This window comes from Tachysurus fulvidraco, chromosome 7 (assembly GCF_022655615.1).
Source record: "Tachysurus fulvidraco isolate hzauxx_2018 chromosome 7, HZAU_PFXX_2.0, whole genome shotgun sequence".
In the NCBI taxonomy this organism is placed as follows: domain Eukaryota; kingdom Metazoa; phylum Chordata; class Actinopteri; order Siluriformes; family Bagridae; genus Tachysurus; species Tachysurus fulvidraco.
This window is the reverse complement of record NC_062524.1, coordinates 13,632,613-13,655,974: the sequence shown is the minus strand read 5'-3', so window position 1 is coordinate 13,655,974 and position 23,362 is coordinate 13,632,613. Positions and strand designations below refer to the sequence as shown.

Genomic DNA, 23,362 nt, shown 5'->3' with positions numbered 1-23,362 from the left:
GGCTCTGTGTTCTCTTTAGGTTCCTTCAGTGTTCTGGGAAGGTTAGCTTTTGGTTCTGTTTTTATTTGGTTATGTTATGCGAGGTGCTGAAGTTAGATGGATGTTCCATATAACTGGACAGGTGTTTAAAGCATCTCTGTCTCTCAGGATCTGAACGGGGTGGATATCATGCTGGGTGTCTGCTCCAGTGGTCTCATGGTTTATAAAGACAAGCTGAGGATTAATCGTTTCCCATGGCCCAAAGTGCTGAAAGTCTCCTACAAACGTAGCAGCTTTTTCATCAAGCTACGGCCATCTGAGGTACAAAAGCTCAATATCATCTCATTGTTTTATTTCGATGATGTTTAGTTCTGCTCCAATTCCAACAAGATCTGCTCTCTTTTTGGACCATTCTAGCTGGAACATTATGAGAGTGCTATTGGCTTCAAGCTGCCCAATTACAAAGCTTCTAAGAAGCTTTGGAAAGTGTGTGTAGAACACCACGCCTTTTTCAGGTGAGTAAAAAAACGAGACAAACTTTATGACCAGGCATTAAATTGTAGAAATGTTTCATGTAGCAGTCTGAGGGTAAACATAGTGGCAATCAACTGAATCAAATAAACCTGAATTAGAAAACAGAGTGAGATCAGGAGCATTTATAAATATGGGAATGGGGATGATGGAGGAGGATTCACATTAAATATGTTCTGTTCTTCCCAGGTTGACGTCTACCGAAGCTGCCACCACACCTAGGAAGCTACTGGCCCTGGGCTCCAAGTTCAGGTATAGTGGACGAACTCAGGCTCAAACTCGGCAGGCCAGCTCCATGATCAACCGCCCTGCACCCGACTTCAAGCGCTTTGCCAATAAAATGGCCTCTCACAGCTTAGATGGAGGTTTGTTTTCTATCATTCTCTCTTTTATTCCAGACTGATGTAAGTGTCACAAAACCGGGGTGTCTTTTATAGATAAAAAACAGGCCCAAACTCAGCGATAGCTAAAAAAAAAATCCCTGATTTATTAACATAACAAAACACAAAATGGAAAACACTGAGAAAAGAAAGTAAAACACAAAAAATACAACACAGAGACACCAAACAGAGACCAACACAATGATTCCCGGGATAAACGGGGAGACATTTACACACATAAGGAAAAGGGGTGGAGAACAGACTCTTTGTTGTTTGAGAAATGCTTCAGAAAACTGCGTCGGGCTGCCAAATAAAACAAAAACAAAACAAAAGTGTAGCCAATGAGCAGAAATGGGCGTGTCTTGTCAATATGGGCAGAGAGAGCATTCAGTGCGCATGTGTGAGATTAGTAGAAAGCGGTTTTAACATTGGCATGGAGGATAAAAACAAAGAAAGAAAGCAAAGAAAGGCTTACGATAAGGCAAGAAGTAGGACGTGTTAATATAGGATCAGCTTTCCAGCTCTGGAGAGAACTGAAGGAGCCGGAAGTTGGCTGCATATTCACAGATTGGACTTTCCCGAGTCAATAGATCATGAGCTAAATGCTGTTACTACACAAATAACACCTCTTTTCTATCGTAGTAATGTAGAGAGGCAGCTACAACTGCATTTTGCTAGTAACAGCGTTTAGCTCAGGAGTTATTGACTCTGGAAACTCCAATCTGTGAATATGTGGCCGACTTTACTTAAGACACCGAGGCGCTTTTTCCTTCTCAATAGGTGAGTAACGTTGGTTTTGCTTTGTTACACAGAACTAATATATGCCGTCCTTTGCATGATTATACTTGTGTGTCATTTTTGCTTGTTTGTTTATCTGCAATCGTATTGTTCTTCCCTTCAGCTATGATAGACACATTTCTTTCCATTAGTTGCCTGTGTTACGTATGTATGTGTGGGCGTAGCTATCAATACAGGGGTGGGACCCATTTGGGTTAGGGACGTGTTTGTTTTGGTGATTTCAAATGTCAACGTTGGCTTTCAAACAATGGAGACCCCACCTTTAACAAGATAATAAACACTTTATAGATCCTGAGGAGAAATTGGAGCCTTCCAGCATTATACATATGAGACAAGGCATAAATACTGTAGCGATTTTGGCTCGCGAAGCAAGGTAAATATTTATAAGTAACTATAATGTGTTATAGTGACTTTTCTAAATATTTTAACCTAAGTTGAAATTAACGGTAATGGAATTAACGTTGCACTTATTTGGTCTGTTCGTCCGGCGAACAGGCCATGTAACCTTTATTAATTCTTGAAGGCGGTATCTTCCCGGCCAAGAAAGATTCGCTTCCCTTTTACTTTATACCGTAATTTAAATTAAATTCAATAGAGCATGTAGTTCAGACCAGATGTTGCAGGTGCCTTAATGTTGCAATACTGTTGCGATACTCAGATGTTGCGATACTCAGAGGCAATCACTTATTTGGCACAAAAATATGGCATTTAATGAATGAGACAAACACAACATAAAACTAACTACACAAACAAACAAAAGAAATGGGGAAAACGAAGATGAAAATAAAATAAAACAAAAGAAATTAAAATTGGGGAAAGGGAGGAAGAGATTGGAAAGAAGAAATTATAGAAAGGGAGGAAAGGAATGGCAAGCTTAAACTTCAAAATTAATCACACCCTAACTGGGAAATCGTCACCGGAAACTTAAATTCACCTAATGATTCAATGAAAGATTCCTACTTAAAATATGCATCTAAATTGGTTGGTAGAGGAAACGGTTACTTGCATTGGCTTACTGCACAAGAGTCCGGATGCAACAGAGAAATCTCTGAGGAGTCAGTTAGGGTGGGGTCAGACGTTCTTCCAAGTTCTCCTGAAGATCAGAGCAGTTCTTGGAAGTGAAGCTTGCTGGAACTTCTTTGAAGGAAGATGGAGTCGTCTTGAAGCTGTTCCGAAAGTCTGACCACGGATTAGTGGTGTTTGTGACAATTTAAAGGTTGCGAACTCCACCCAGCTTTGGGGAGATGACCAATACTTCGGTCAGGATTTTGGAGGGAAAAACTCCCTTTGTTTCAGGTGTCTGTGGGCATGGTTTAGTTATCAAACTTTTAGATGACTTTAAAGTTTTATCCAAGGTGTATTAAGACGGTATGGCGCCTTTCATGCTCAAATAAAATACACCATTGTTTAAAAAAAAACGAGTAACCGATAATTTTGTGGTCATTTGGATACTAAACATGAAGGGTAATGACGGTATAAAGGCAGCGGTACATTACATACACAGATCAGTAATCGAAGGGTAACTGATGTTAATACGATATTGTGTTCTTATAAAGGCAAAGAAACAAAAATGAAACATAAAACAAGATGCACTTTCATTAGGGAAGTAAAAAGAAAACGATAGCTTCGTATACATTCTGATATCAGACCTTAAAGGGGCATACAGCATTAGAACAGGTATACATTAACATGCCATGATCAGTAATTCGAGTATAACTGATGTTAAATACAATGTTGTTTTCTGACACATGAAGAAAATACACCCTTGTCAGGAAATTAAGGAGCAAATAATTTTAAGTCAAGCAAGCCTTAAAAGAAGAACACATTACAAAAAGGGTTATAAGAATGAGAACCTTAGAGTACCTTATCTTCGGGTTTTATTAGTAAAAGGAATGTCTCATTGTGTTTTGTGTGTGTGTGTGTGTGTGTGTGTGTGTGTTCTGGTTGAGGGCACCTATGAGTTCAATCAGAGAAGCCGCATGGGGTTATCTGGTCTTTGTGTAGGCTCCAGACATTCTGGAGCCAGTTGTGGGTGTGTGACGCTGTGGAGTGTAGCCCTCAATAAAATCGTAAAACTGAGTGGTCATCGGTTAATTGAGGAGTAGATGTTGAAATTTAGGGTGCCTGGGACATGAAATCTAAAATGACCTGTACCAGACGCTACAATACACATGAGAAATAAAGTAAGAATTAAATAAAGATTTGAAGTCATATGACACAGAAATCAAAAACAATGTGTTAGTGAAGTAATGTATCAGAGAAGTAACGTCTTCTAAAGCTAAATCATTTAAGTATGTGCATGTGATTGGATAATAACAGCAGGTCTGCTACTGAGGTTGTGCACTTGAGCAAAATACAGTATAAGCTATACTGAGGTTTTAAATAACTTAGTCACGTCATATTTTGTCATAACAACTATTTAGGGGAAAAAAATGAAAATTACATGATTTCTTTTTTATTTTCTATCCCACAATCTAATCTTCTCCATTCAGCAATGGTGTCCACCTTAAATAAGACAGCACGTCCAGTCAGCGCTCCCATCATGTCTCCTATCTCCATTGGCGAAACAGCTCCTTCTCCCATGGTGACATCAGCCATCCAGGTGGAGCACAAAGGCTTGCTGACACCCACACGTCCACCGTCTCAATCGGAGGACAACAAGGTTGAGGTAAAGGCAGAGAGCTGTGTGACTGGGACCTTCAAAATGCAAAGTGTTGCACTCCAGGACACGTCTGAGATCAAGGTACATTATATAAGCTTATTGCCTATTTTTGAGAATGCATTTATTGTGATTATTATTTATTATATTATGTGTTATATTTTAATGTCATTCCTTAAACTAACTATTATTTAATTTTTTAAGTATAATAAAAGAAACAATTGTTTATAATAGATTAGACAAAAGTTTAGTTGCTTATCTGGTTGTCAGGGGCAGGTATTCAAGGTCCTACTGTGAGGCCTTTCTCTAGAGCAATGGGTATTTATATGATGCAGTTTGACTAATCTTGGAGATGTGAGGCTTTTGCTATACATAGATGATAGATCCAGAAAACATCTACCCTCCTTGCTCACATTACACCACTCTGGGAAAGACTGAAGCATAGCACTGATCATCACTATAAAGACAGATTCACTGGGGATGTTATCCACCCTGTTGCCTCAGTGTGTGCAACTAAATATTACAGACAGAAATGTATTCTTAGATCAGAGGTTCGTGATCTCTAACTATGTGGACACATGAGGCACAAAAGGTGAAACCTATTAGAACTAATGGAAGCTTCTCACACCCTCAAAATCCACCAGAAATATTTTGAGACACTGCTCTTGTACAGAAGCTCCGCAAGTGCTGTCAGTGACAGTAAGTTGTGTCACTCTCACATTACATTACATAAAAGTAATAAGACTCTCTCAATAAGACCCTGGCCCATTCTTCTCATGTTACTAGTGGTTGTGACCCCATGAGGCTCTCTGTACAGATGAGAATATCGCTTGTGGCACCATGACCAGGTTGCTTGTATTTTTAGCCCCTTGGTACTGGGGGCAGACTGACGACTATGTCATAACAGTCCAGGAAATACTCAACACTAGAACCCTGGCAAAGGCTCTTGTATGCTGAGAGACCCTGCAGGAGCTTCAGCTAATTATTCCTGATCTAAGTAGGAATTAGCATACTGGGTGACGATCTAATGAACGGTAAACGAATTCAGTCCTACAAAGATGTGCACATATACAAGGAATATTTCATACCCACAGGCACTGCTCAGAGTTTTCCCAATTCATGAGGACTCTGCAGCAGCTACGTGGGTGTACAGCATCTCGACTAGTTTGTAGAGGTATAACAGAATGCTAGTAATGAAAATAACTGTGTGAAGTCTGTGTCCTGAGAGAACTAGATACCAGGGTGGGTATTTATGTGCCCCTGCAGATGCTTGTTCGGCGTGAGTTGCGGCATCGTGATGTCCAGGCAGTGAAGACAACTAAAGGGGACAAAATTAGTCAGGTGTGTGCTTCACTTTAGGAAGCTACACTGAACATATGGCAAGAATTGAGAATATCAGCATTTACTCAGGCCTTTAACACACAACTGTGCACAATGTTATGAATATATTTTTCTACATTATTATGTCAGTCAAACATTTCTAAGGATTATTTTACCAAAATTTATATTTCACAGGAAATTGTTTGTACATCAGTAAAGAAGTTAACGGTGGGGTCTCCGATGTTTGAGAAATGCTTCAATAACTCCTGAGCTAAACACTGTTACTACACAAATAACACCTCTTTTCTATTGTAGTAAGGTAGAGAGGCAGCTACAACCGCGTTTTGCTAGTAACAGCGTTTAGCTCAGGAGTTACTGACTCGGGAAACTCCAATCTGTGAATATGCGGCCAACATCCCGCTGCTTCAGTTCTCTCCAGCGCTGGAAAGCTGATCCGATATTAACACGTCCTACTACTTGTCTTATTGTAAGCCTTTCATCGCTTTCTATTTTTTTTAATCCTCCATGTCAATGTTAAAACCGCTTTCTGCTAATGTCACACATGTGCACTGAACACTCTCTCCGACCATATTGACAAGACACGCTATATATGTTGGCTACATTTTTGTTTTGTTTTTGTTTTGTTTGTCCTTCTGACTCGGTTTTCTGAAGCATTTCTCAAACATCGGTGACCCCACCTTTAAGTTTTCATACTATTCACATTTTCAGGTTTTACAGGATAATAATTATAAAAGTGAGTGTGACGGTCAGAGGCACCAGATGAACCGGGAAGATGTTTAGACAAACGTACCAAGCAGGACTGAATGCCATTTGACAAATGTATTTGTTTTACACAGTTTAAACCTTGAGTACATGAAGCTGTTTAGTAATGTAAGTGTTAATGGAGGTTTAATGTATGTGAGAGGCTCTAATATGGCTGTTTGTTCCCTCTCCTTTGGGGCATGTACAGCCTCCACAAGTGATGGTGCGAATGCGCAAGGTTGGCACTTATCCCAACTTCAGGGTTACAGCATGACGAAGAACAACCTTCCTCATCCTCACTGTTGCTGCTTGTCTTCTACCACAGAATAATTCATTATTTTTTATTGTGTTATCTTCTCTGGCTGCGTCTGACTCTTGTTCATTATGGCTGGTTTGTTATTTACACATCAGAATGTAATGAATGATTAATATAGGTGCTATGAATGGTCTCTGCATGTGCTTTTGCATATTACCTGCTGCTGTATATAGGAAGAGCATGTTTATGACTGTAAGAATGAATTTTGTTTGCTTGAGTTGTCTCCCAGACCTGGTGGACGTGTACAGCTGGGGCTGCGGCTGGGGCTGGGGCTGGGGGGGATTGTACCTTCTTCATTTGATTTAACTTTGCATCAGATATATGAGGGATTTTAAATAGAAGTTTTTGTAGTGTACTGACAAGCCATCAGGTGATGAGAAGTCATGTGCACTTTCAGTATAAAGACTTTGTTCTAATGAACTAACAGGATGCATTTGTCAAATTATTAAATGCTGGTAATGAATGCTAGTTATTAAATATATAATGTCTTGCTGAGCTCCAGTACCTGTCTATGGAGGAAAACAAGGGACATAAACAAACAATTAGACAAATACACAAGGTAAATGAAAGGAAATACACTTTATGGCCAAAAATATGTGCACCCTTAACCATCACACCCATATGAGCTTGTTGAACATCCTGGTCCAGATTTATTCCCCTGTTCTAATGATCTCCACTTGTCTGTGAAGGCTTTCCACTAGATGCTGGATTGTGGCTGTGAGGATTTGTGTTCATTCAGCTACAAGATCATTAGTGAGATCAGACGCTGATGGTGTAAGAGTGAGTCCTGGGGTTGAGTCAGTGTTCAGTGGGGTTGAGTCAGTGTTCAGTGGTGTTCAGTCGGGGTTCAGAGGAGTCAGAGTCAGGGCTCTGTGCAGGAAACTCGAGATCTTCACTCCAACGTGATGTGAGGAATTACTGGGATGATTTTCAGCAAGACCACCAAAGGGGGTGCTTTCAGGCATATAGCTGCAGCTGGTTTAACCTTCCTATTTTCCCTGGGTCTATTTGACCCGGCTGGTAGGTTTTAATGTGTCATAACTTGGGTTTTCTTCCACATATTTGCTTGAAATTTACCAGGCTTGTTCTAAATTATGAACTTTGCAAGTAAAATTATTTTTTTCTATTTTCGTTGAACTCTGTGTTCAGACCAGTATATACTATGTGTTTTGGATCTGCTTGGGTAATTTTGACCCGGCCACATTTAATGGGGCAATAGGTCACACTTTTGCCCTTTTCAGCACAATGAACATACATACAGACACAAAAATGCACACATAAAATGTCCACTAACACACGCACCCAAAACACACACTCGCACACCACACACACACACACACACGCGCGCACACACACATGCGCGCACACACACACACATTGGGCATTGCATTTCATTAGGCCTCCAGAAAAAATAAAAGCTACACATTTGTAAATATTTCACACTTTTGATATGCCTTCGGCTTAGCAGAGGGCAAAATATGATCTAGAGAAATGATGCTACACACACACAAACAAACACTGTTCAAAGCATTGGGCATTGTAATTCAGTTGGCCTCCAGACAAAACAAAAGCTACACATTTGTAAACATTTCACACACACACACACACACACACACACACGCACGCACACGTGCGCGCGCGCACACACATGCACACACACAAACACACACACATATTGGGCATTGCATTCCATTAGGCCTCCAGGGAAAAAAAAAGCTACAAATTTATAAATATTTCTCACTTTTGATATATCTTTGACTAGCAGAGGGCAAAATATGATCTACCGAAATGATGCTACACACACACACACACACACAAACACACAAACACACAAACACACACAAGCAATGGGCATAGCAATTCATTAGGCCTCCAGAAAAAACAAAAGCTACTCATTTGTAAATATTTCACACTTGTTAGATGCATTTGTCCAGCTGGGGACCATATCTTCTCTTCTTCTTCTACCAACAATCTTTACACACACACACACACACACACACACACACACACACACACACACACACACACACACACACACACACGCACGTGAGTTTCAAAAAGGTGAAAAAAAAAAGGCTATCATTATATACTTAATTTTTTATAAGCAGTTAAAACAGTCAAGGTCAAGTTGACTCAGCGCTCCTAAAATGTATAGGAGGACAATAGGAGGGTTAATGTCGTTTGTCACCTGTTTCCTATTATATGTTGTCCTGGTGTATCTGTCTTTGTGAAGTCATTGTTCAGTGTCTCCTTTGGTTTTGTTGCTCTTGGTGGAGTTCCCAGTTCGACCCCCAACTCTGGCGACATTCCCCAGAGAATGTAACACTTTAACACACCATGTCTTTATGGAGCTCAGGGGCTTTGTGCACAGGTCAGGGTGCACATACTTTTGGTTATATAGATATTTGATGAGCCAAATGTTGATGAGTAAAGGCCATAAATAAATAAACAAACAAACATAAATAAATAAGACATTGTGTGTTTCAGTAAGCAGGAGAAACACTTTATTGTGTCATTATTGTGTATGTACACTTGTCAGTGTTCCCTCCTGCCTCAGCTACGTACACCACTTCACTACATGTTCACTGCACTGAACACTGATCACATCTCCATCACATTTCACACTGAATGCTCACTGCAGCTCGAACAGCCTGTGATTCCTCACTTATTACAATCCACACTGACAAGCTGTAATCAGTCGCTTCTCTTCTCTATTATTGTTCTTTGCAGAAACGAGCGAAAAAAATTGAGGGCGAATCTCTTTATACCAGACATAGCAATTTAATGTTGGAGGTTTGTATCTCTCTGTCTCTCTCTCTTCTCTCTCTCTCTCTCTCTCTCTCTCTCTCTCTCTCTCTCTCTCTCTCTCTCTCTCTCTCTCTGTCTCTCTCTCTGTTTGTCTCTCTCTCTCTGTCTCTCACTTTGTCTCTCTCTCTCTCTCTCACACACACACACACACCCGTCTTTGCATGAACTCTACTCACAGCTTTTCATTGTGTGTGTTGTTTTTTTCCTTCCCATGTTCTGTAGCTTGCCCCAAAACACTTTGCATGCACAGTTTACCTCAGAAATTGTAAAGCAAGTATCCGTTTCCTTCGCTATTTTTCTTTCACATTTAAACCTGAATCTCTGTGCTCATCCTCCACTGGAAAAGGAGGTCATTACACGTGTGATCCGTCCTCTCTAATCCATAAGTGTGTGTCTTGAGTCATCACTGGTCCTCCATCAGTCTGTCAGGCTCGATCAGGCTCAGGACAGTCTCATTGTGTTGGAGCTGCTGGTTATTCTGTAGATGAGAGAAGTTTAGACTCTAATGATCCAGTGTTCTGTGTCTGTGTACATGAGGATGTCTTGTGCTGTACATCCACATTGACACGTGAACCTGCTTCACAGTATAGCATTTAACTGAAAAATCTATGATCGAAATAAATACAGAAAGATAACACGTATCATCTGGACAACACTGGAGCTAATGTAAAAGATCAGACTTTATATTTCTTTCTCTCTTTTCTTCCTGTCTTTGAAGTGATTTCTTTCTTCTCTCATGATCATATTTCTAGGATCTGGATAAGACTCAGTCAGGGATTATGCGTCACCACAGCAGTATCAGTGAGCTCAAGCGCAGCTTCATGGAGTCGGTCCCCGAGCCACGGCCCAGCGAGTGGGACAAGCGTCTGTCCTCAAACTCGCCTTTCCGCACAGCCAGCATCAATGGCCAGATGCAGTCAGATGTGGTGAGTAGGATGCTAAATAACATTATAACAGTATCATGGTCAGCAGTCTGTACTGATCTGGGACAAAAAATCACTAAAAAAAGGCACGAATACCTCTGTTAATAAAGTGACCAGATATACTTGAGTTTGGGTCATTATAAAGACGATACTTAGGTGTATGCTTGATAGACTGATTGATTGATTTATTGATTGAATGATTGGTCGGTCGGTCGGTCGATTTTTGTTCAGCTCTTTCCATCCCCACCGGTCATCTCACTGGTGTGTTACGCCGCTCAGACCCGACCCTGCCTCGTTTACACCGTTAGTGTTCAGTTCTGTATAAATAAAGCTGAAACTCACCTGAAACGGTGTAAAACTTTTTTTCTACAGTCCAAACCTTTTCACACCTTATTCTCTCACCTCTCCTTCGGTATCCATGAGAACCGGTTGTTAGAACATTGGGGGAACACAAAGCTTTCTCCTGTTTTTAAACGTGTTTTATGCAATGAGACATTCTCCATCAGATTCTCAAGCTCACCCATGAGACTGCACTGCAGGCAGCTGTACAGCAGGTGGAGCTATTCAGTTAAATGAGCTATTCAGATAAATAACCCTCTGGGTTCGTGCGCTGTCCATAATGTGCTTCTGGTTTCAGTTGTTTACTTCTTTTACTTCCTAAAGAGTGTTAATACGGCTCATAAATCCGAGCAAGAACCACCCTGCAGATTTAATTCATGCTGAAGCTCTGGATGTTTCCATCCTTCAACCTAAATAACCACCTTCATGTATCTTCAGCAGTAATAGCAGTTTGTGTTATAATACTTGATTCTTATTGAAGTTACTATAGTTACCTCTGGGCTAAACGATCAGCTGGGATTTCAGTATTGTGTGTAGTATTTCAGACCATCCTTAAGGTCATCCTCCACTCTGTTTGTTAACAGACTCCTCTAGTGAAGAGACACACAGTCACCGTCTCTGACGTGAGCAACTCCCCGATCAGTGAAACTGCCACCAAGGAGGGGCCGATAATGCACACCGAGACCAAGACCATTACATATGAATCTGCTCAAGTAAGGGAAACTTGGTGACAGTTTGTTTAGCATTTTTGTGTGTGTTCTTAGGGTTAGTGTGTGTGGAGTTGATATATCTAAATGTCTGAGAACGCTATGAGAAGAAGTGTCCATGTTGTTTCTTGTACTGTAGCCTGATGAGAACATCGGGATGCTTCTCAACGCACAAACCATTACCTCTGAGACCTTGAGCACCACGACCACTACACAGATCACCAAGGTGAGGGACTTCGTATGCCGGCTTTAAGGAAACTTTCCTTATGAGAGATGTGATGTTTATCAGTGCTGAGTTAGTTACCTGTGCAGCATTTCTTCAGCTAAACTGTCCCTTATTTTTTTAGATGGTGAAAGGAGGAATCTCTGAAACCCGAATTGAGAAGCGGATCGTGATCACCGGGGACTCTGAGATCGACCACGATAAGGTTCAGCAAATATTCTGTTAGTTCTAATTATTTCAGCTGTTACTCTTTATAAATATTAATAGATTTTTTTTAGGCTTTGGCTCAGGCAATAAAGGAGGCAAAGGAGCAGCACCCAGACATGTCTGTTACTAAAGTTGTAGTGCATCAGGAAACAGAGATCACCCCAGATTAAAGTCTACTCCATAAACCACATACAGGTGAGGACAGATTTAACACAGTGATGTCCGATAACAGATCAATACAATAAAGTGCCCTGTATCCTGATGCCCTCATGCTGTGCCACGGTCCTGTCGTGATTTAAACACATCTGTGTTGGTTACCGCTGCATGGTTCGTGTTAAGGCAGGTAACGTGTAATGTTCGAGGAGAGAGAAAGAAAGAAAGAAAAGAAAGGACTTGGTGGTAGAGCCATGTGTGTGTAATTGAGGAACTGTTTGTGTGAGGTGTGGTGTGTCTGGCATGGTTTAGTGCCCTGCCATGGTGCTGTGTATACACTTAACTCTCTCTCTCGAGCTGAACACACAGCCTGTGCGTGCAAAGCCATGGCTCTGGATGACTTCTACTCTTAATCAAACATGTGTTGTTTACTTTAGTGCTTTAGTCTCAGGATGTGCAGAGGATTTTTTTTATCGTTCGGTATCCTGTTGTCGTAGCACGTTTTGTGTCTAGACTTTCATCTCTTTCATCTCTTTCTTCCTCCCATCACTACATGTGTGTCACATTTTTGCTCTGTTGCATAACGTGCCTGGGAACTCTGTCTGGATCCAAAATTGTTTGGATTTGCCTTTTTTTTAAATCTGCAAAGACGTTATAAACTTTCGACTCAGTATGTTAACTAGGATACGGACACAGTAAACTCAGAGATTTGAATCTTTTCCATAGAAATCCATCCCTGATTCACGTCCGCACCAGACTGATGCTGAACTCCAGACTTCTTCAACCACAACCTCTTCTGACCGGCAGGAGGAACATAATGGATCACCTCCAGACTGTCTGTTCCATCAGATTCAACCTTCTATTGGAATACGCTCTCCTGTAGCACCTCTCTCTGTCTGTCTTTCTCTCTCTCTCTCTCTCTCTGTAGCGCTCTCTCTCTCTCTCTCTCTGTAGCGCTCTTTCTCGCTCTGTATCTCTCTCACTCTGTCTCTCACTCTGTCTCTCTCTCTCCAGATGTCTGTAAAACAGCTGATTGTTTCATGTCAGATTGTTATAACAAAACCTGTCTTTTAATGCAATTTTAAATATAGATTTTAGCGGGTTTGATAAACGGTAGGTTTTTAATACGTTTTTAAATCATAAGTGGTTTTTAGGGTTTTGTCACACGAAACAAAGGAGCAGCAGCATCAGAAATTAGTCTCAGTTGTTTTTCTTCTGTTAAAGAATATCCATTATTGTGAACAAGTTCTTCTCTTTCTTCTTCTTAACTATTATCTTCTCTTTTATTTTTTGCTTCACTTCATTTGTTACGGTTCTTAGAGACAGCCTGCGCTTTTTCGTGCAGATTTTAATGAGTCTGAGTTGTTCTTCCCTCCTAACAACCAAGTGCATTGAACATTACCCACACACACACACACACACACACACACACACACACACACACACACACACACACACACACACACACACACACACACACACACACACACAGACCTCCCAACAGTCACAGAGTGAAGTACAGTATGATGTAGTTTGTGTTATAGACGTCACTGCCATACAGCCATCTTTCCTCATCATCTTTTAGTCTTGTAGACGTCGGACTGCGCACTCTTAGTATCAGCTTTATGTTCCCTGTCCTTCAATGCTTATATAATCTACTGATCAAAAGCATACATTTCCTACCTTTTCCCCGTCCACGTGATGCGACTGCTACTTTAGTTGAATTCCCTCACTAGCTTGCTAGCTTTCGATGAACTGTTTCACCTCTCACTGGGTGGAGTCTCTCCCAGTATGCCACGTCGTTTCCACTGTCTGGAATGTTTAGCTGGGATGTGAACATGTGCTACTCTAGGTATTTCCATCCTAAGCACCCACCTTATGGTGATGTATATCACCATCAGGCAGACTAGTGGCCTGTGGTTACATTCTATTCAGATATGTTTTGCTGCCACATCTTAACATATACTGTCCTCAGTCTCGGCACGGATCACCTTAAAGAAACAGCTTTGTCCAGTGGTACGCTGCTTGCACACAGAGCAGAAGCGGTGATGGTTATTGTACTGGATCAAGCACTGATACCTCTGTTGTGGAGTTGGTTGAGGCCTCACTCTCATCTGTGTGGTTTCTGGGCTAGGATATGGCTTGACTCTCCGCTAAACTGGTTCATGAACAAAGACAGGTGTCAGTGGCACAGTCCGTCTTGTAAAACAGTGCAACTCTAAACAGTGACCACTTATCACCACAAGTGTCTGGCCGTTACAGGGAGACAACTTTACAACTGAAAGTATCACCACTGGGTAGCAACATAATTAGATCTGTGGCCCTGTTTTCCTTTTTGCAGCAGTAGACACTCCAGCTCCACTGATGTCCCCAAACATTTTCAGGTCTCATGGCCATGACAGTGTCAGACCCCAGCAAACTCGCCACTCTAACCTTTCCTCTCGGAAGAAGATTCCAGGGAATGATGGCTGTGTTAGAACAGTCTTTGTGTCTTTGCTGGAACATATCATGTTTTTTTTTAACAAAAGATATTGCTACACTATATAGGCAAAAGTATGTGTATCCTGCACATCACACTGACATATGGTTCTTCTCCAAACTGTTCCATAAAATTTGGAAACATACAATTGTATTTTTTTATCTTTTCACCACTAATGCTCTTGTCTCTGAAGGAGCACAAACCCCACAGTCAGATTCAAAGATCTAAGGAAAGTCTTTCCAGAAGATTAAAGCTCATAATCTGATGGTCCGATGTCCACATACATCTGGCCATATAGTGGCGTTTTATTTACATATAGTGGCGTGTTAAAGAATGTGTTAATTTGGCTTTCTTTCTGAAATTAAATTTCCAGATTCAGATTTTTAGGTGAAACTGTAGGATGCACCAGCTCTCGTGACCTGAGTGGGTGATTTATTAAATCATGGAATCTCCTTAATGATGGATGGATGATGCAATGTCTTTGACTCTATGAATCTCTGGACTCACAAAATGACTTAGGATTAGACTTTGATCTGACATGTTGCCGAACTGATTCTAAAAATGTGTAGAATTGGCTTTAAATACTTTCAGAGAAACGAAGACCAGTGAACTCAAATTCTTTGCCATTTGGCTTTCCACTGCCATGCCTTGACTGTGCTAGTCAGCTAGTCTGCTAGCATGCAAACGTGCACAATACAAACAAAAATAACACTCAGATAAATAACAGCTCAAAACACTCACTAAAGTTATTAGAATTAAAGCCAAAACAGAGTAACATTACTGATTCAAGTGAATAAACGGTGCTCAGAGTTACTCGTCTATAAAATGTTTACCATCTTCCTCATTAGAATTTCATTTCATTGGCGATTCATTATTAATGTTAAAGATAGTGTTAGGTTTTTGTGGGCTGTTGTCCCACTACAAATGAACCAAACTTCTTTGATAAAGGTATAAATAGGATTTTGTAAGGAAACCTAAGTGATATGTGCTTTCTGGTGTTTGACGTTTCTCCCTTTCTGCTCCTGTGAATGGAGAGGTTTATTGCAAGGTTCTGTTCCTCCTTATTTTGCTCATGTGCTGAATAAACTCTAATTCAGTCTTATTGTACGTTTCACTTTCAAAAATGCAGCAAAATGTTGGATTCTGTTCCCTGTTTGTTCCATTTCACTGCTTTACGTAGACATAAAGAGACTGGCTGTATAAATAATATTTAATACTGCTAATACAGTGGCCCAGACTCTCTAAAGTGAACTAAAGCATCATGGATGTCTGGGGTATTGATGGGTTTTCCTACAGCTACACAACAGATCTACGGTCAGGTATCTTTCCTCACACCACAGACTGTAGTGAATCTACTGCTTATGCTTAAGTCTTATTTCAATGTCCTTATTTTCAGCATTTCACTGCAAACTTAGGGCCTTTATTACTTTATTACTTTTGACTTTTCGTTGTTTCTGGTGGTCGCGTTGTAATTAGACTCCTGAACATTTTGTAATGTGTTTTGATTGATCTGTGATGTTGTGTAGACTGATTTACATATTTTTAAATAAAAGTAGTATAACACTGAATGGAGAGCAAGGTGAACTTAATGATTTCTGTCTGTCTTTGAGTAAAACATTTAATTTAGACTATGTAATAAAATGCTTTCAAATATGAGAAGAATATAAAATGATAAAGTGATAAAATGCTGTAATCTATTCAAACCATAGTGCATAGGTAACATCCATAAACATCCTGTTCTATAAATCTGTTAAATAATCATTGTGTGCTTGTTGTATAACTAGGACTGTAATCGTGCTGATGGAGCTTACATAATTAGGCTCCAATTCCGATTCTTCACTCAGATTGGATGCATATGATCGTGTCCTTATCTGCACATGTGCATGCCTATTTCTTCAATAGTAGGATTCTGAATCACTTATCAGATATGTAAATGATCTAGGACAACATATAAAAGTGACTCAGGTCTAATGTGAAAACATCAGACTTTTGTGTCCATGCACTTCTGAAGAAAATCACATATGTGTACCGTTAAGACACAACAATGGAATTAGACCTGATAACATGGATCGGTGTAGTGGGATCATGTGCTTTAGTGTGCTTTATTTGAATATTTTGTCTTCAGGTAAAGTAGGTTCCTGACTTTTGTATACTATCTGCTTAACTCACTTTGTTCTAGAGTAGTGTGATTTGAATTCTGTTATATTCTATAGCATTGTTGATCTTATAGTGTTGGTCTTTGTTGTTCTCTCAGCTGATTAATCAGGAGTAGTTTCAGTCTGTGGGCAGGTCTTACTCATTTAAACTGAAGCGGTTTTTAAGTATCTCGATAACACATTGTAACATAAGCGTACTGTTTGATACATTCTACCATACCTTAAATCTAACTCTTGGTTGACTGCAGATCTTTGCCTCAAACCCATCTCTGTACTCAACTCTTCCTGTTGCAGATGCTCTCGATAAAGAGCAGAGGTCACAATCCCAGTAACTTCATCTACCCTCCTCTGTTGTGTAAGTCTCAAAAGTCTGCTGTAAAGAAAGCTGATTTTATCTCTGCTTTAGCATCTCATTACTCCTTAGACTTTCTTGCACTAACAGAAACCTGGATATCTCCACAGAACACTGCTACACCAGCTGCTTTATCCTCTGCCTATGTTTTCTCTCACTCACCATGAGAAAAGGGCAGGAGTGGTGGTACAGGTTTAATGTTGTCAAAGGAATGGTGCTTTACACCTCTCCTTTTGTCTCATTTAACCTCTTTTGAATTTCATGTTCAGTTACCTCTCCAATAAACCTTGTTATCATTGTTGTTTACCGCCCTCCTGGTCCCCTAGGAGACTTCCTGGAAGAAATGGACACACTGCTAACTGCTTTGCCTTCCCACAGCTCCCCTCTGACAGTACTTTCATTCTTCTTCCCTCCTGACTCTCCTGGACTCATTTGCCCTGACACTCAACATCCACATCCCCACACACAAAGGAGCAGTGTTGTATAAAGTAGTAGAAAGCAATACTTGAGTAAAAGTACAAGTATCGTACTAGAAAAAGACTTTGGTAGAAGTGAAAGTCACCTTTTAGAATATTACTCAAGTAAAAGTCTTAAAGTATCTGATATTTACTGTACTTAAGTATCAAAAGTAATTTTCTGATATTAAATGTACTTAAGTGTTTGAAGTAAAAGTAAAAAGTAAAATTTCAGTGATTTTCGGTAGGCATAAGAGCAGGGGCGGTTCTAGGATTTCATCTTTAGGGGTTTTAGCCCTCAGTGAGAAGTTAAAACAAGAAGAGTTTTATATTATATATTATATGACTACATAGTAAGCCAAAAGTTATGGTATTATTAAAACGAGTAATGAAGATGCTTAATGGAAATATAGCGGAGTAAAAGTATACATTTTATCTAGGAAATGTAGTGGAGTAAATGTGAAAGTTGACATAAATTTAAATATCGAAGTAAAGTAAAGATATGTGACATTTCTACTTAAGTACAGTAACAAAGTATTTGTACTCTGTTACTTTACAACACTGCAAAGGAGGCAATGTCCTGGACCTGGTTTTCACCCGTCCTTCTCCAGGTACAGACATGACTGCTACCCCACTACATGTCTCCGAACATCACCTGGTATCCTTCACCATCACTCTCCCTATCCTACCTAAAACTACCTCTCACCTCCTCGCTATTACCCACCACAACCTCCACTCTGTTTCTCCTTCTTCTTGGCTTTCAGATGTGTTGCATAGCATTAGAAGAGAGCTAAGATCATCCAAGAGAAAGTGGAAGAAATCACAACTTGATGCAGATCTTGATTCTTACCGAACACTCCTGGCCAAGTTCTCCACGGATGTGACTTCTGCTTGAAGCTTTTGCACAAGACCCTCGGAAGCTCCACAACATCATCTCTTCTCTACTCAACCCCCCCCCCCCCCGTATGTCTCTGAGAAACTACATGCTATTAGATCAGCTGAACTGTCATCCGTCCTTATCGTCCTTGACCTTTCAGCAGCGTTTTATACGGTCATCCACAAGACTCTCTTATCCACCCTCAGGAGTCTTGGGATTTGTGTATCAGCTTCGGAATGGTTCGCTTCCTACCTCGAAGGTTTCTCATATCAGGTAACATGGAGGGGAGTGACATCTGCTCCACACAGACTCTCCACTGGTGTCCCACAGAGCTCAGTACTTGGTCCTCTTTTCTCCCAGTATACTCACTCTCTTGGTGAAGTTATTTCCTCACATGGGTTCTCTTACCACTGCTATGCTGATGATACACAACTTATCTTCTCTTTCCCAACCTCATATACCACAGCTTCTGATCGGATCTCATCATGTCTGGCAGAAATATCATCATGGATGACAGCTTATCAGTTAAAGCTCAATCCTAGCAAAACTGCTGATCATCCCAGGTGATTCATACCCAGGTCATGACCTTGCTATAACCTTGCTATATCCTAAATGTGATGTACTGTTATTCTCCACCATCAGACATATGCTATTTTTATTGATATCATTTTAACATTAGTGCTAATCTATAGCATATACATGATTACAAAACCTGGTGTCTGTTATTAGTATGTTATAATTAAGAAATATCTGTTTTACATTCACAAAGAGATGACTTTTAATCTCCAGTGGAATAAACAGACTACAACAGAGATGTAGTCGAAATGCAGTAGGATTGAGGTTTGTGGACTGAATCTTGTCTGTTCAGTTTGATCCAAGGTAAATTTGCCTTTAAAGCTCTGACTGTCATGTGTTTTAGTATTTTCAGAATCCCTCACTTATTTAAGTTAATGTCTGTCTGAACTTAACCACCAAGAGCCGATAAGAAGCCATGAGCAGCTGATTAAACAGCTCGAACTAGACATGGCTCGTGTTTGACGGGAATGAAAACCTGCACCCACCTCCGCCCACTGCAGTTGAGATTGGACATCCCCCATTTAAATGAATTGTATATTATTTTAAACTGGCATAAAGCAAAACAATAAAGTATCTAAATAATACTGCATTGAGTTACAATGTAATTAGACAGTGCCTTCTGAGCAGGAAATCTTGACTCATCTAGACTAATCAGAAAACAGTCTCTGGCTCTCTGTAAATCTATCCAATTAAACTGGGATGTTTTATAAAGCTGTCACTTCAAATTAGACATAAGATTCTTTATAGCCCCCACGTCTGCTTCTGGATCCATTCAGACATTAGATAGCTTTGGCTGAGGGGAATTAGTGGCATTTCTTTCAGGTTCCTCCAAAACACACCGTCTAGGCCAGAAGGCAAGAGAGCTTTCTAATTAGCTCCAAACTGATTGCCAAAAAAAGGGGAATATCTATCCTGTCCTAGCTAATTGGATATTGATGATCATCTTCTCCTTGCAGTGTTTAGCTCAGAGAGTTCCTTTCAGCTCTTACTCAGAAGTACATACTTGCCTGGGATCTGCTTATCTATCTTTCCATCTGTCAAATCTATCCACAAGCATTTATGATCAAATGACTAACAATGGTCTAAAAACAGTCCCCAAATGAACAAGCCCCTGTAACTGATGTAAAACGTCTACACATCACTGATTGAAACATTAAGTCAGAAGGTTTATCCCACGACCTAATTATGTTTTACTTTTACTCTGCGTCTGTTCTCTTCATCTTCAACTCTACCTGTTGATCTTCTCTCACAGTCACATGCACTAATCAAGCGTTGTGTTGAAAGGTCTTTATTAGGACAGACTTACAATCAATTCAGAAAACCAATAATTTTACTAACTAAACTTCGAATTATGTTTCAGTTGGTCATAAATATCATGGGTGTAATTGTTAGTTCTGATCGTATAGAGTTACCTTTCCCTCATCCCCTTATCCCTGGTCCAATTAAAGGCCATACAGTGTCAGTTGCACACTATTTTATAGAGAAAGCAGTCTGTTGGAATAAGATCACAGGTGGCACGTTAATAGAGAGAAGCTTTTACTACATTACAGCACAGTGAAATACTTTCTTCACATATCCCAACTTTTAGAGTTTCTGGTCAAAGCACAGGGTCAGACATGATATAGTGCCCCTGGAGAAGAGGGGGTTAAGGGCCATGCTCAAGGGCCGAACAGTGGCAAATTGGCAGTGCTGGGGTTTGAACCCCAGCCATCTGATCAACAGCCCAGAGTCGTGTCCATGTAGGTTTCCTCTGGTTTTCCTCTCATCTCCTAAAAACCTGCTAAAGTGAGATTGGCTACTCTAAGTTGCTCAGGTACAAATCAGTGTGTGAAGGTGTGTGTGGTGTCCATGGTATCCTGAGAAGGACTGGTGTCACATTCAAGGTGTGCTCTTCATACAGGCTCCAGCTCCACCATCATTCTGACCCGGATACAACACTTGCTGTTTCTCCTTTAATGCTAGCCTGTTTCGTGGTGTACATTCTTTTTATTGTTCCAGAAAATGTTTAGGTGAAAGTTTTCCACTGCTCACTAATATTTTGTTTACTTACTTTTTTCATGGGCTAGGAGTGAAAGTCAAAGAACAGGAAACACTTACTGTATACACACACACACACACACACACACACACACACACACACACACACACACACACACACACACACACACATCTCCAAGTGTTTTTGTGTCTCTAGCGTGTCTCTAAGCCTCAAGAATCTGAGCTGTAGATTTATATATTGTTGCACAAGTAAGAAGGCTGAGTTAAAGTCCACTCCTGCTGTGTAGCATTTCAGCTTGTTGCTGTGTCTTATGTCTACACCTGGATCCTATTGACTGCTAAATACAAGGAAATAAAACTGTGCCTCAGAGACCGGCAGCAGTAAAAACAAATTACAACCAGCTTTAGGCCACAAATCTGCTGCTCACAGATGCACACACACTGAGAAAAAGATGTGAACATCCTTTTACTCTGAGCTACATGACATGAGTCAAAACTCACAGCCTCATATAAAAAAAAGTTTGTCTACAAATCCAAGAGAAATTTAATAATAATATGTACAATTCCATAAAAAGCTCTTAGTCCATGACCTTCACTACAACCTAATATTCTACAATAATAACTAGCTTATTAGACAAAATGAAATAAGAAGACGTTTCTTTCACAGTTGTACAGATTTTGGTCTTTTTGTTATGCGCAAGTCTGAAGGAGTTAGCAAGCCAACTTTACAAGCTGTAAGAACTGCTGAAGCCATCTTATAAACGACCGGTTTAATGAAAAAAGGTCATACCTGGAAGAATCTATAAAGTCTAATAAGAGGGGACAAGCTGGCCTCAGAGACGTACACTACTGAGGATAAGAGGAGGAATTTCTCATTCTACCGCTGCCTCATCTCCCACTTCCTCAAATTAAACTTTAAAAATAAAACCTAAAAATTTGACAAACTCTTATACACCAGTAAAGTATGGGGCAAGTAGGGGCTTGTTCAGTAAAATAAATCCCATGTAAAGGTATCAAACCCAAATGTGGTGGATTTTTAGCATTACAGTTTCCCTTTTGAGCTCCATGAAGATGATGATGGTCTGGTGTCCACACACTTCCAAGCCCTTATCATATTATAATCAGCTGTTTTAAATAGATTAGACATGATTACCAAGGTAGAACACTGAGATATCTTAGCTTTGTCATGTTGTCATGTAACTGAGACAAAACACATCACTGTGAAGTGTAGACGATACAACGTCCTCTTTTACACCCACCTGACCTTTCACACACTTAAAGATATGCAAGCACTTCTCTTATTGCCTTTATTTGGGACACAGATATGAAATCAGGTGAGCAGTTGGTGCACAGGTACAGTCAAAACACACATGCAGCATACATACAGACACACAAACAGCAGAAACATGAACTTAGACTTGAGGAAAAAAATATTTTGGACCTTTGGAGGTTCATCAAGCTGAAGGGAAAATCTACTCATATCCTTGCATCACTGCATGGAGAAACAGTAAGAGTTCTAATCAGCCCTTAAACAATTTAACCCGTTAAAAGTAATATACTGTATGTATTGTAATAAATGAATGATTTAAAGCCCACTGCTTCAGGAATACATCTACAGCCTGTTTCAGTGCCTGAACATACATATATATGAACATATACCAATATGCTATTTTAATCCCCTGCACATTCTCCTGTCTCAAATAACTAATAAGCAGCTAAAACTTTAGGTGTCCATCTGAAGGAACCCTTAAAGGCTCTATCTGGAACCTTTTTCCCTTTCAGAAAGGGCTCCAAAAACTAAGAGGCTAAGAATCATTAATTATCCAGTGAGCTCTGAAGAACACTAGGGCTGAATTAAACTTCCTTTAAATGATGGTTGCCGTGTATCTTATATGTCCACGTGGTATATCAGTAGGGGGCAGTATAGTCATGTGACCCTGTGTCCACAATGGACTAAACAGCCCAGCATTGTGTTTAAATCACATACCACAAAGTGTGAAGTGGGTCAAAGCTCATCACTGACGATCTGACATAAATACCATAAAGCTTGTACTTCTATAGTGGGCACTGTTACCTGGAGGCTGCAGATTTGTACTTAAGACCTGCTGAAATGAGAGATTTTCCTGCACGGTGGCTTAGTGGGTAGCACGTTCGCCTCACACCTCCAGGGTCGGGGTTCGATTCCCGCCTCCGCCTTGTGTGTGCGGAGTTTGCATGTTCTCCCTGTGCCTCGGGGGTTTCCTGCCCCGGTCCAAAGACATGCATGGTAGGTTGATTGGCATCTCTGGAAAATTGTCCGTAGTGTGTGAGTGAATGAGAGGTTGTACACCAGGGTGTATCCTGCCTCGATGCCCAATGATGCCT

The 23,362-nt window shown here is 40.4% G+C and overlaps 1 protein-coding gene across 9 annotated transcripts in view; it reads left to right on the top strand.

Annotated features, from left to right (window-relative positions):
• The window catches only part of epb41a (erythrocyte membrane protein band 4.1a), a 30,528-nt gene extending 14,376 nt beyond the window's left edge, over window positions 1-16,152 (top strand). For 5 of the 9 annotated variants that reach the window (XM_027163689.2, XM_027163684.2, XM_027163688.2 and 2 more), the window contains 13 exons: window positions 148-300; window positions 397-494; window positions 700-875; window positions 4,181-4,431; window positions 5,614-5,688; window positions 6,638-6,667; window positions 9,476-9,538; window positions 10,306-10,479; window positions 11,400-11,528; window positions 11,662-11,748; window positions 11,870-11,950; window positions 12,024-12,147; window positions 12,832-16,152. In XM_027163689.2, the coding sequence (XP_027019490.1) occupies window positions 148-300; window positions 397-494; window positions 700-875; window positions 4,181-4,431; window positions 5,614-5,688; window positions 6,638-6,667; window positions 9,476-9,538; window positions 10,306-10,479; window positions 11,400-11,528; window positions 11,662-11,748; window positions 11,870-11,950; window positions 12,024-12,122 (1,416 nt within the window). In that variant the 3' untranslated portion in view covers window positions 12,123-12,147; window positions 12,832-16,152. The remainder of the gene's footprint in view (window positions 1-147; window positions 301-396; window positions 495-699; window positions 876-4,180; window positions 4,432-5,613; window positions 5,689-6,637; window positions 6,668-9,475; window positions 9,539-10,305; window positions 10,480-11,399; window positions 11,529-11,661; window positions 11,749-11,869; window positions 11,951-12,023; window positions 12,148-12,831) is intronic. The other 4 variants (XM_047816011.1, XM_027163686.2, XM_027163687.2 and 1 more) reach the window with 4 other exon arrangements.
• Window positions 16,153-23,362: the final 7,210 nt, after the last annotated feature.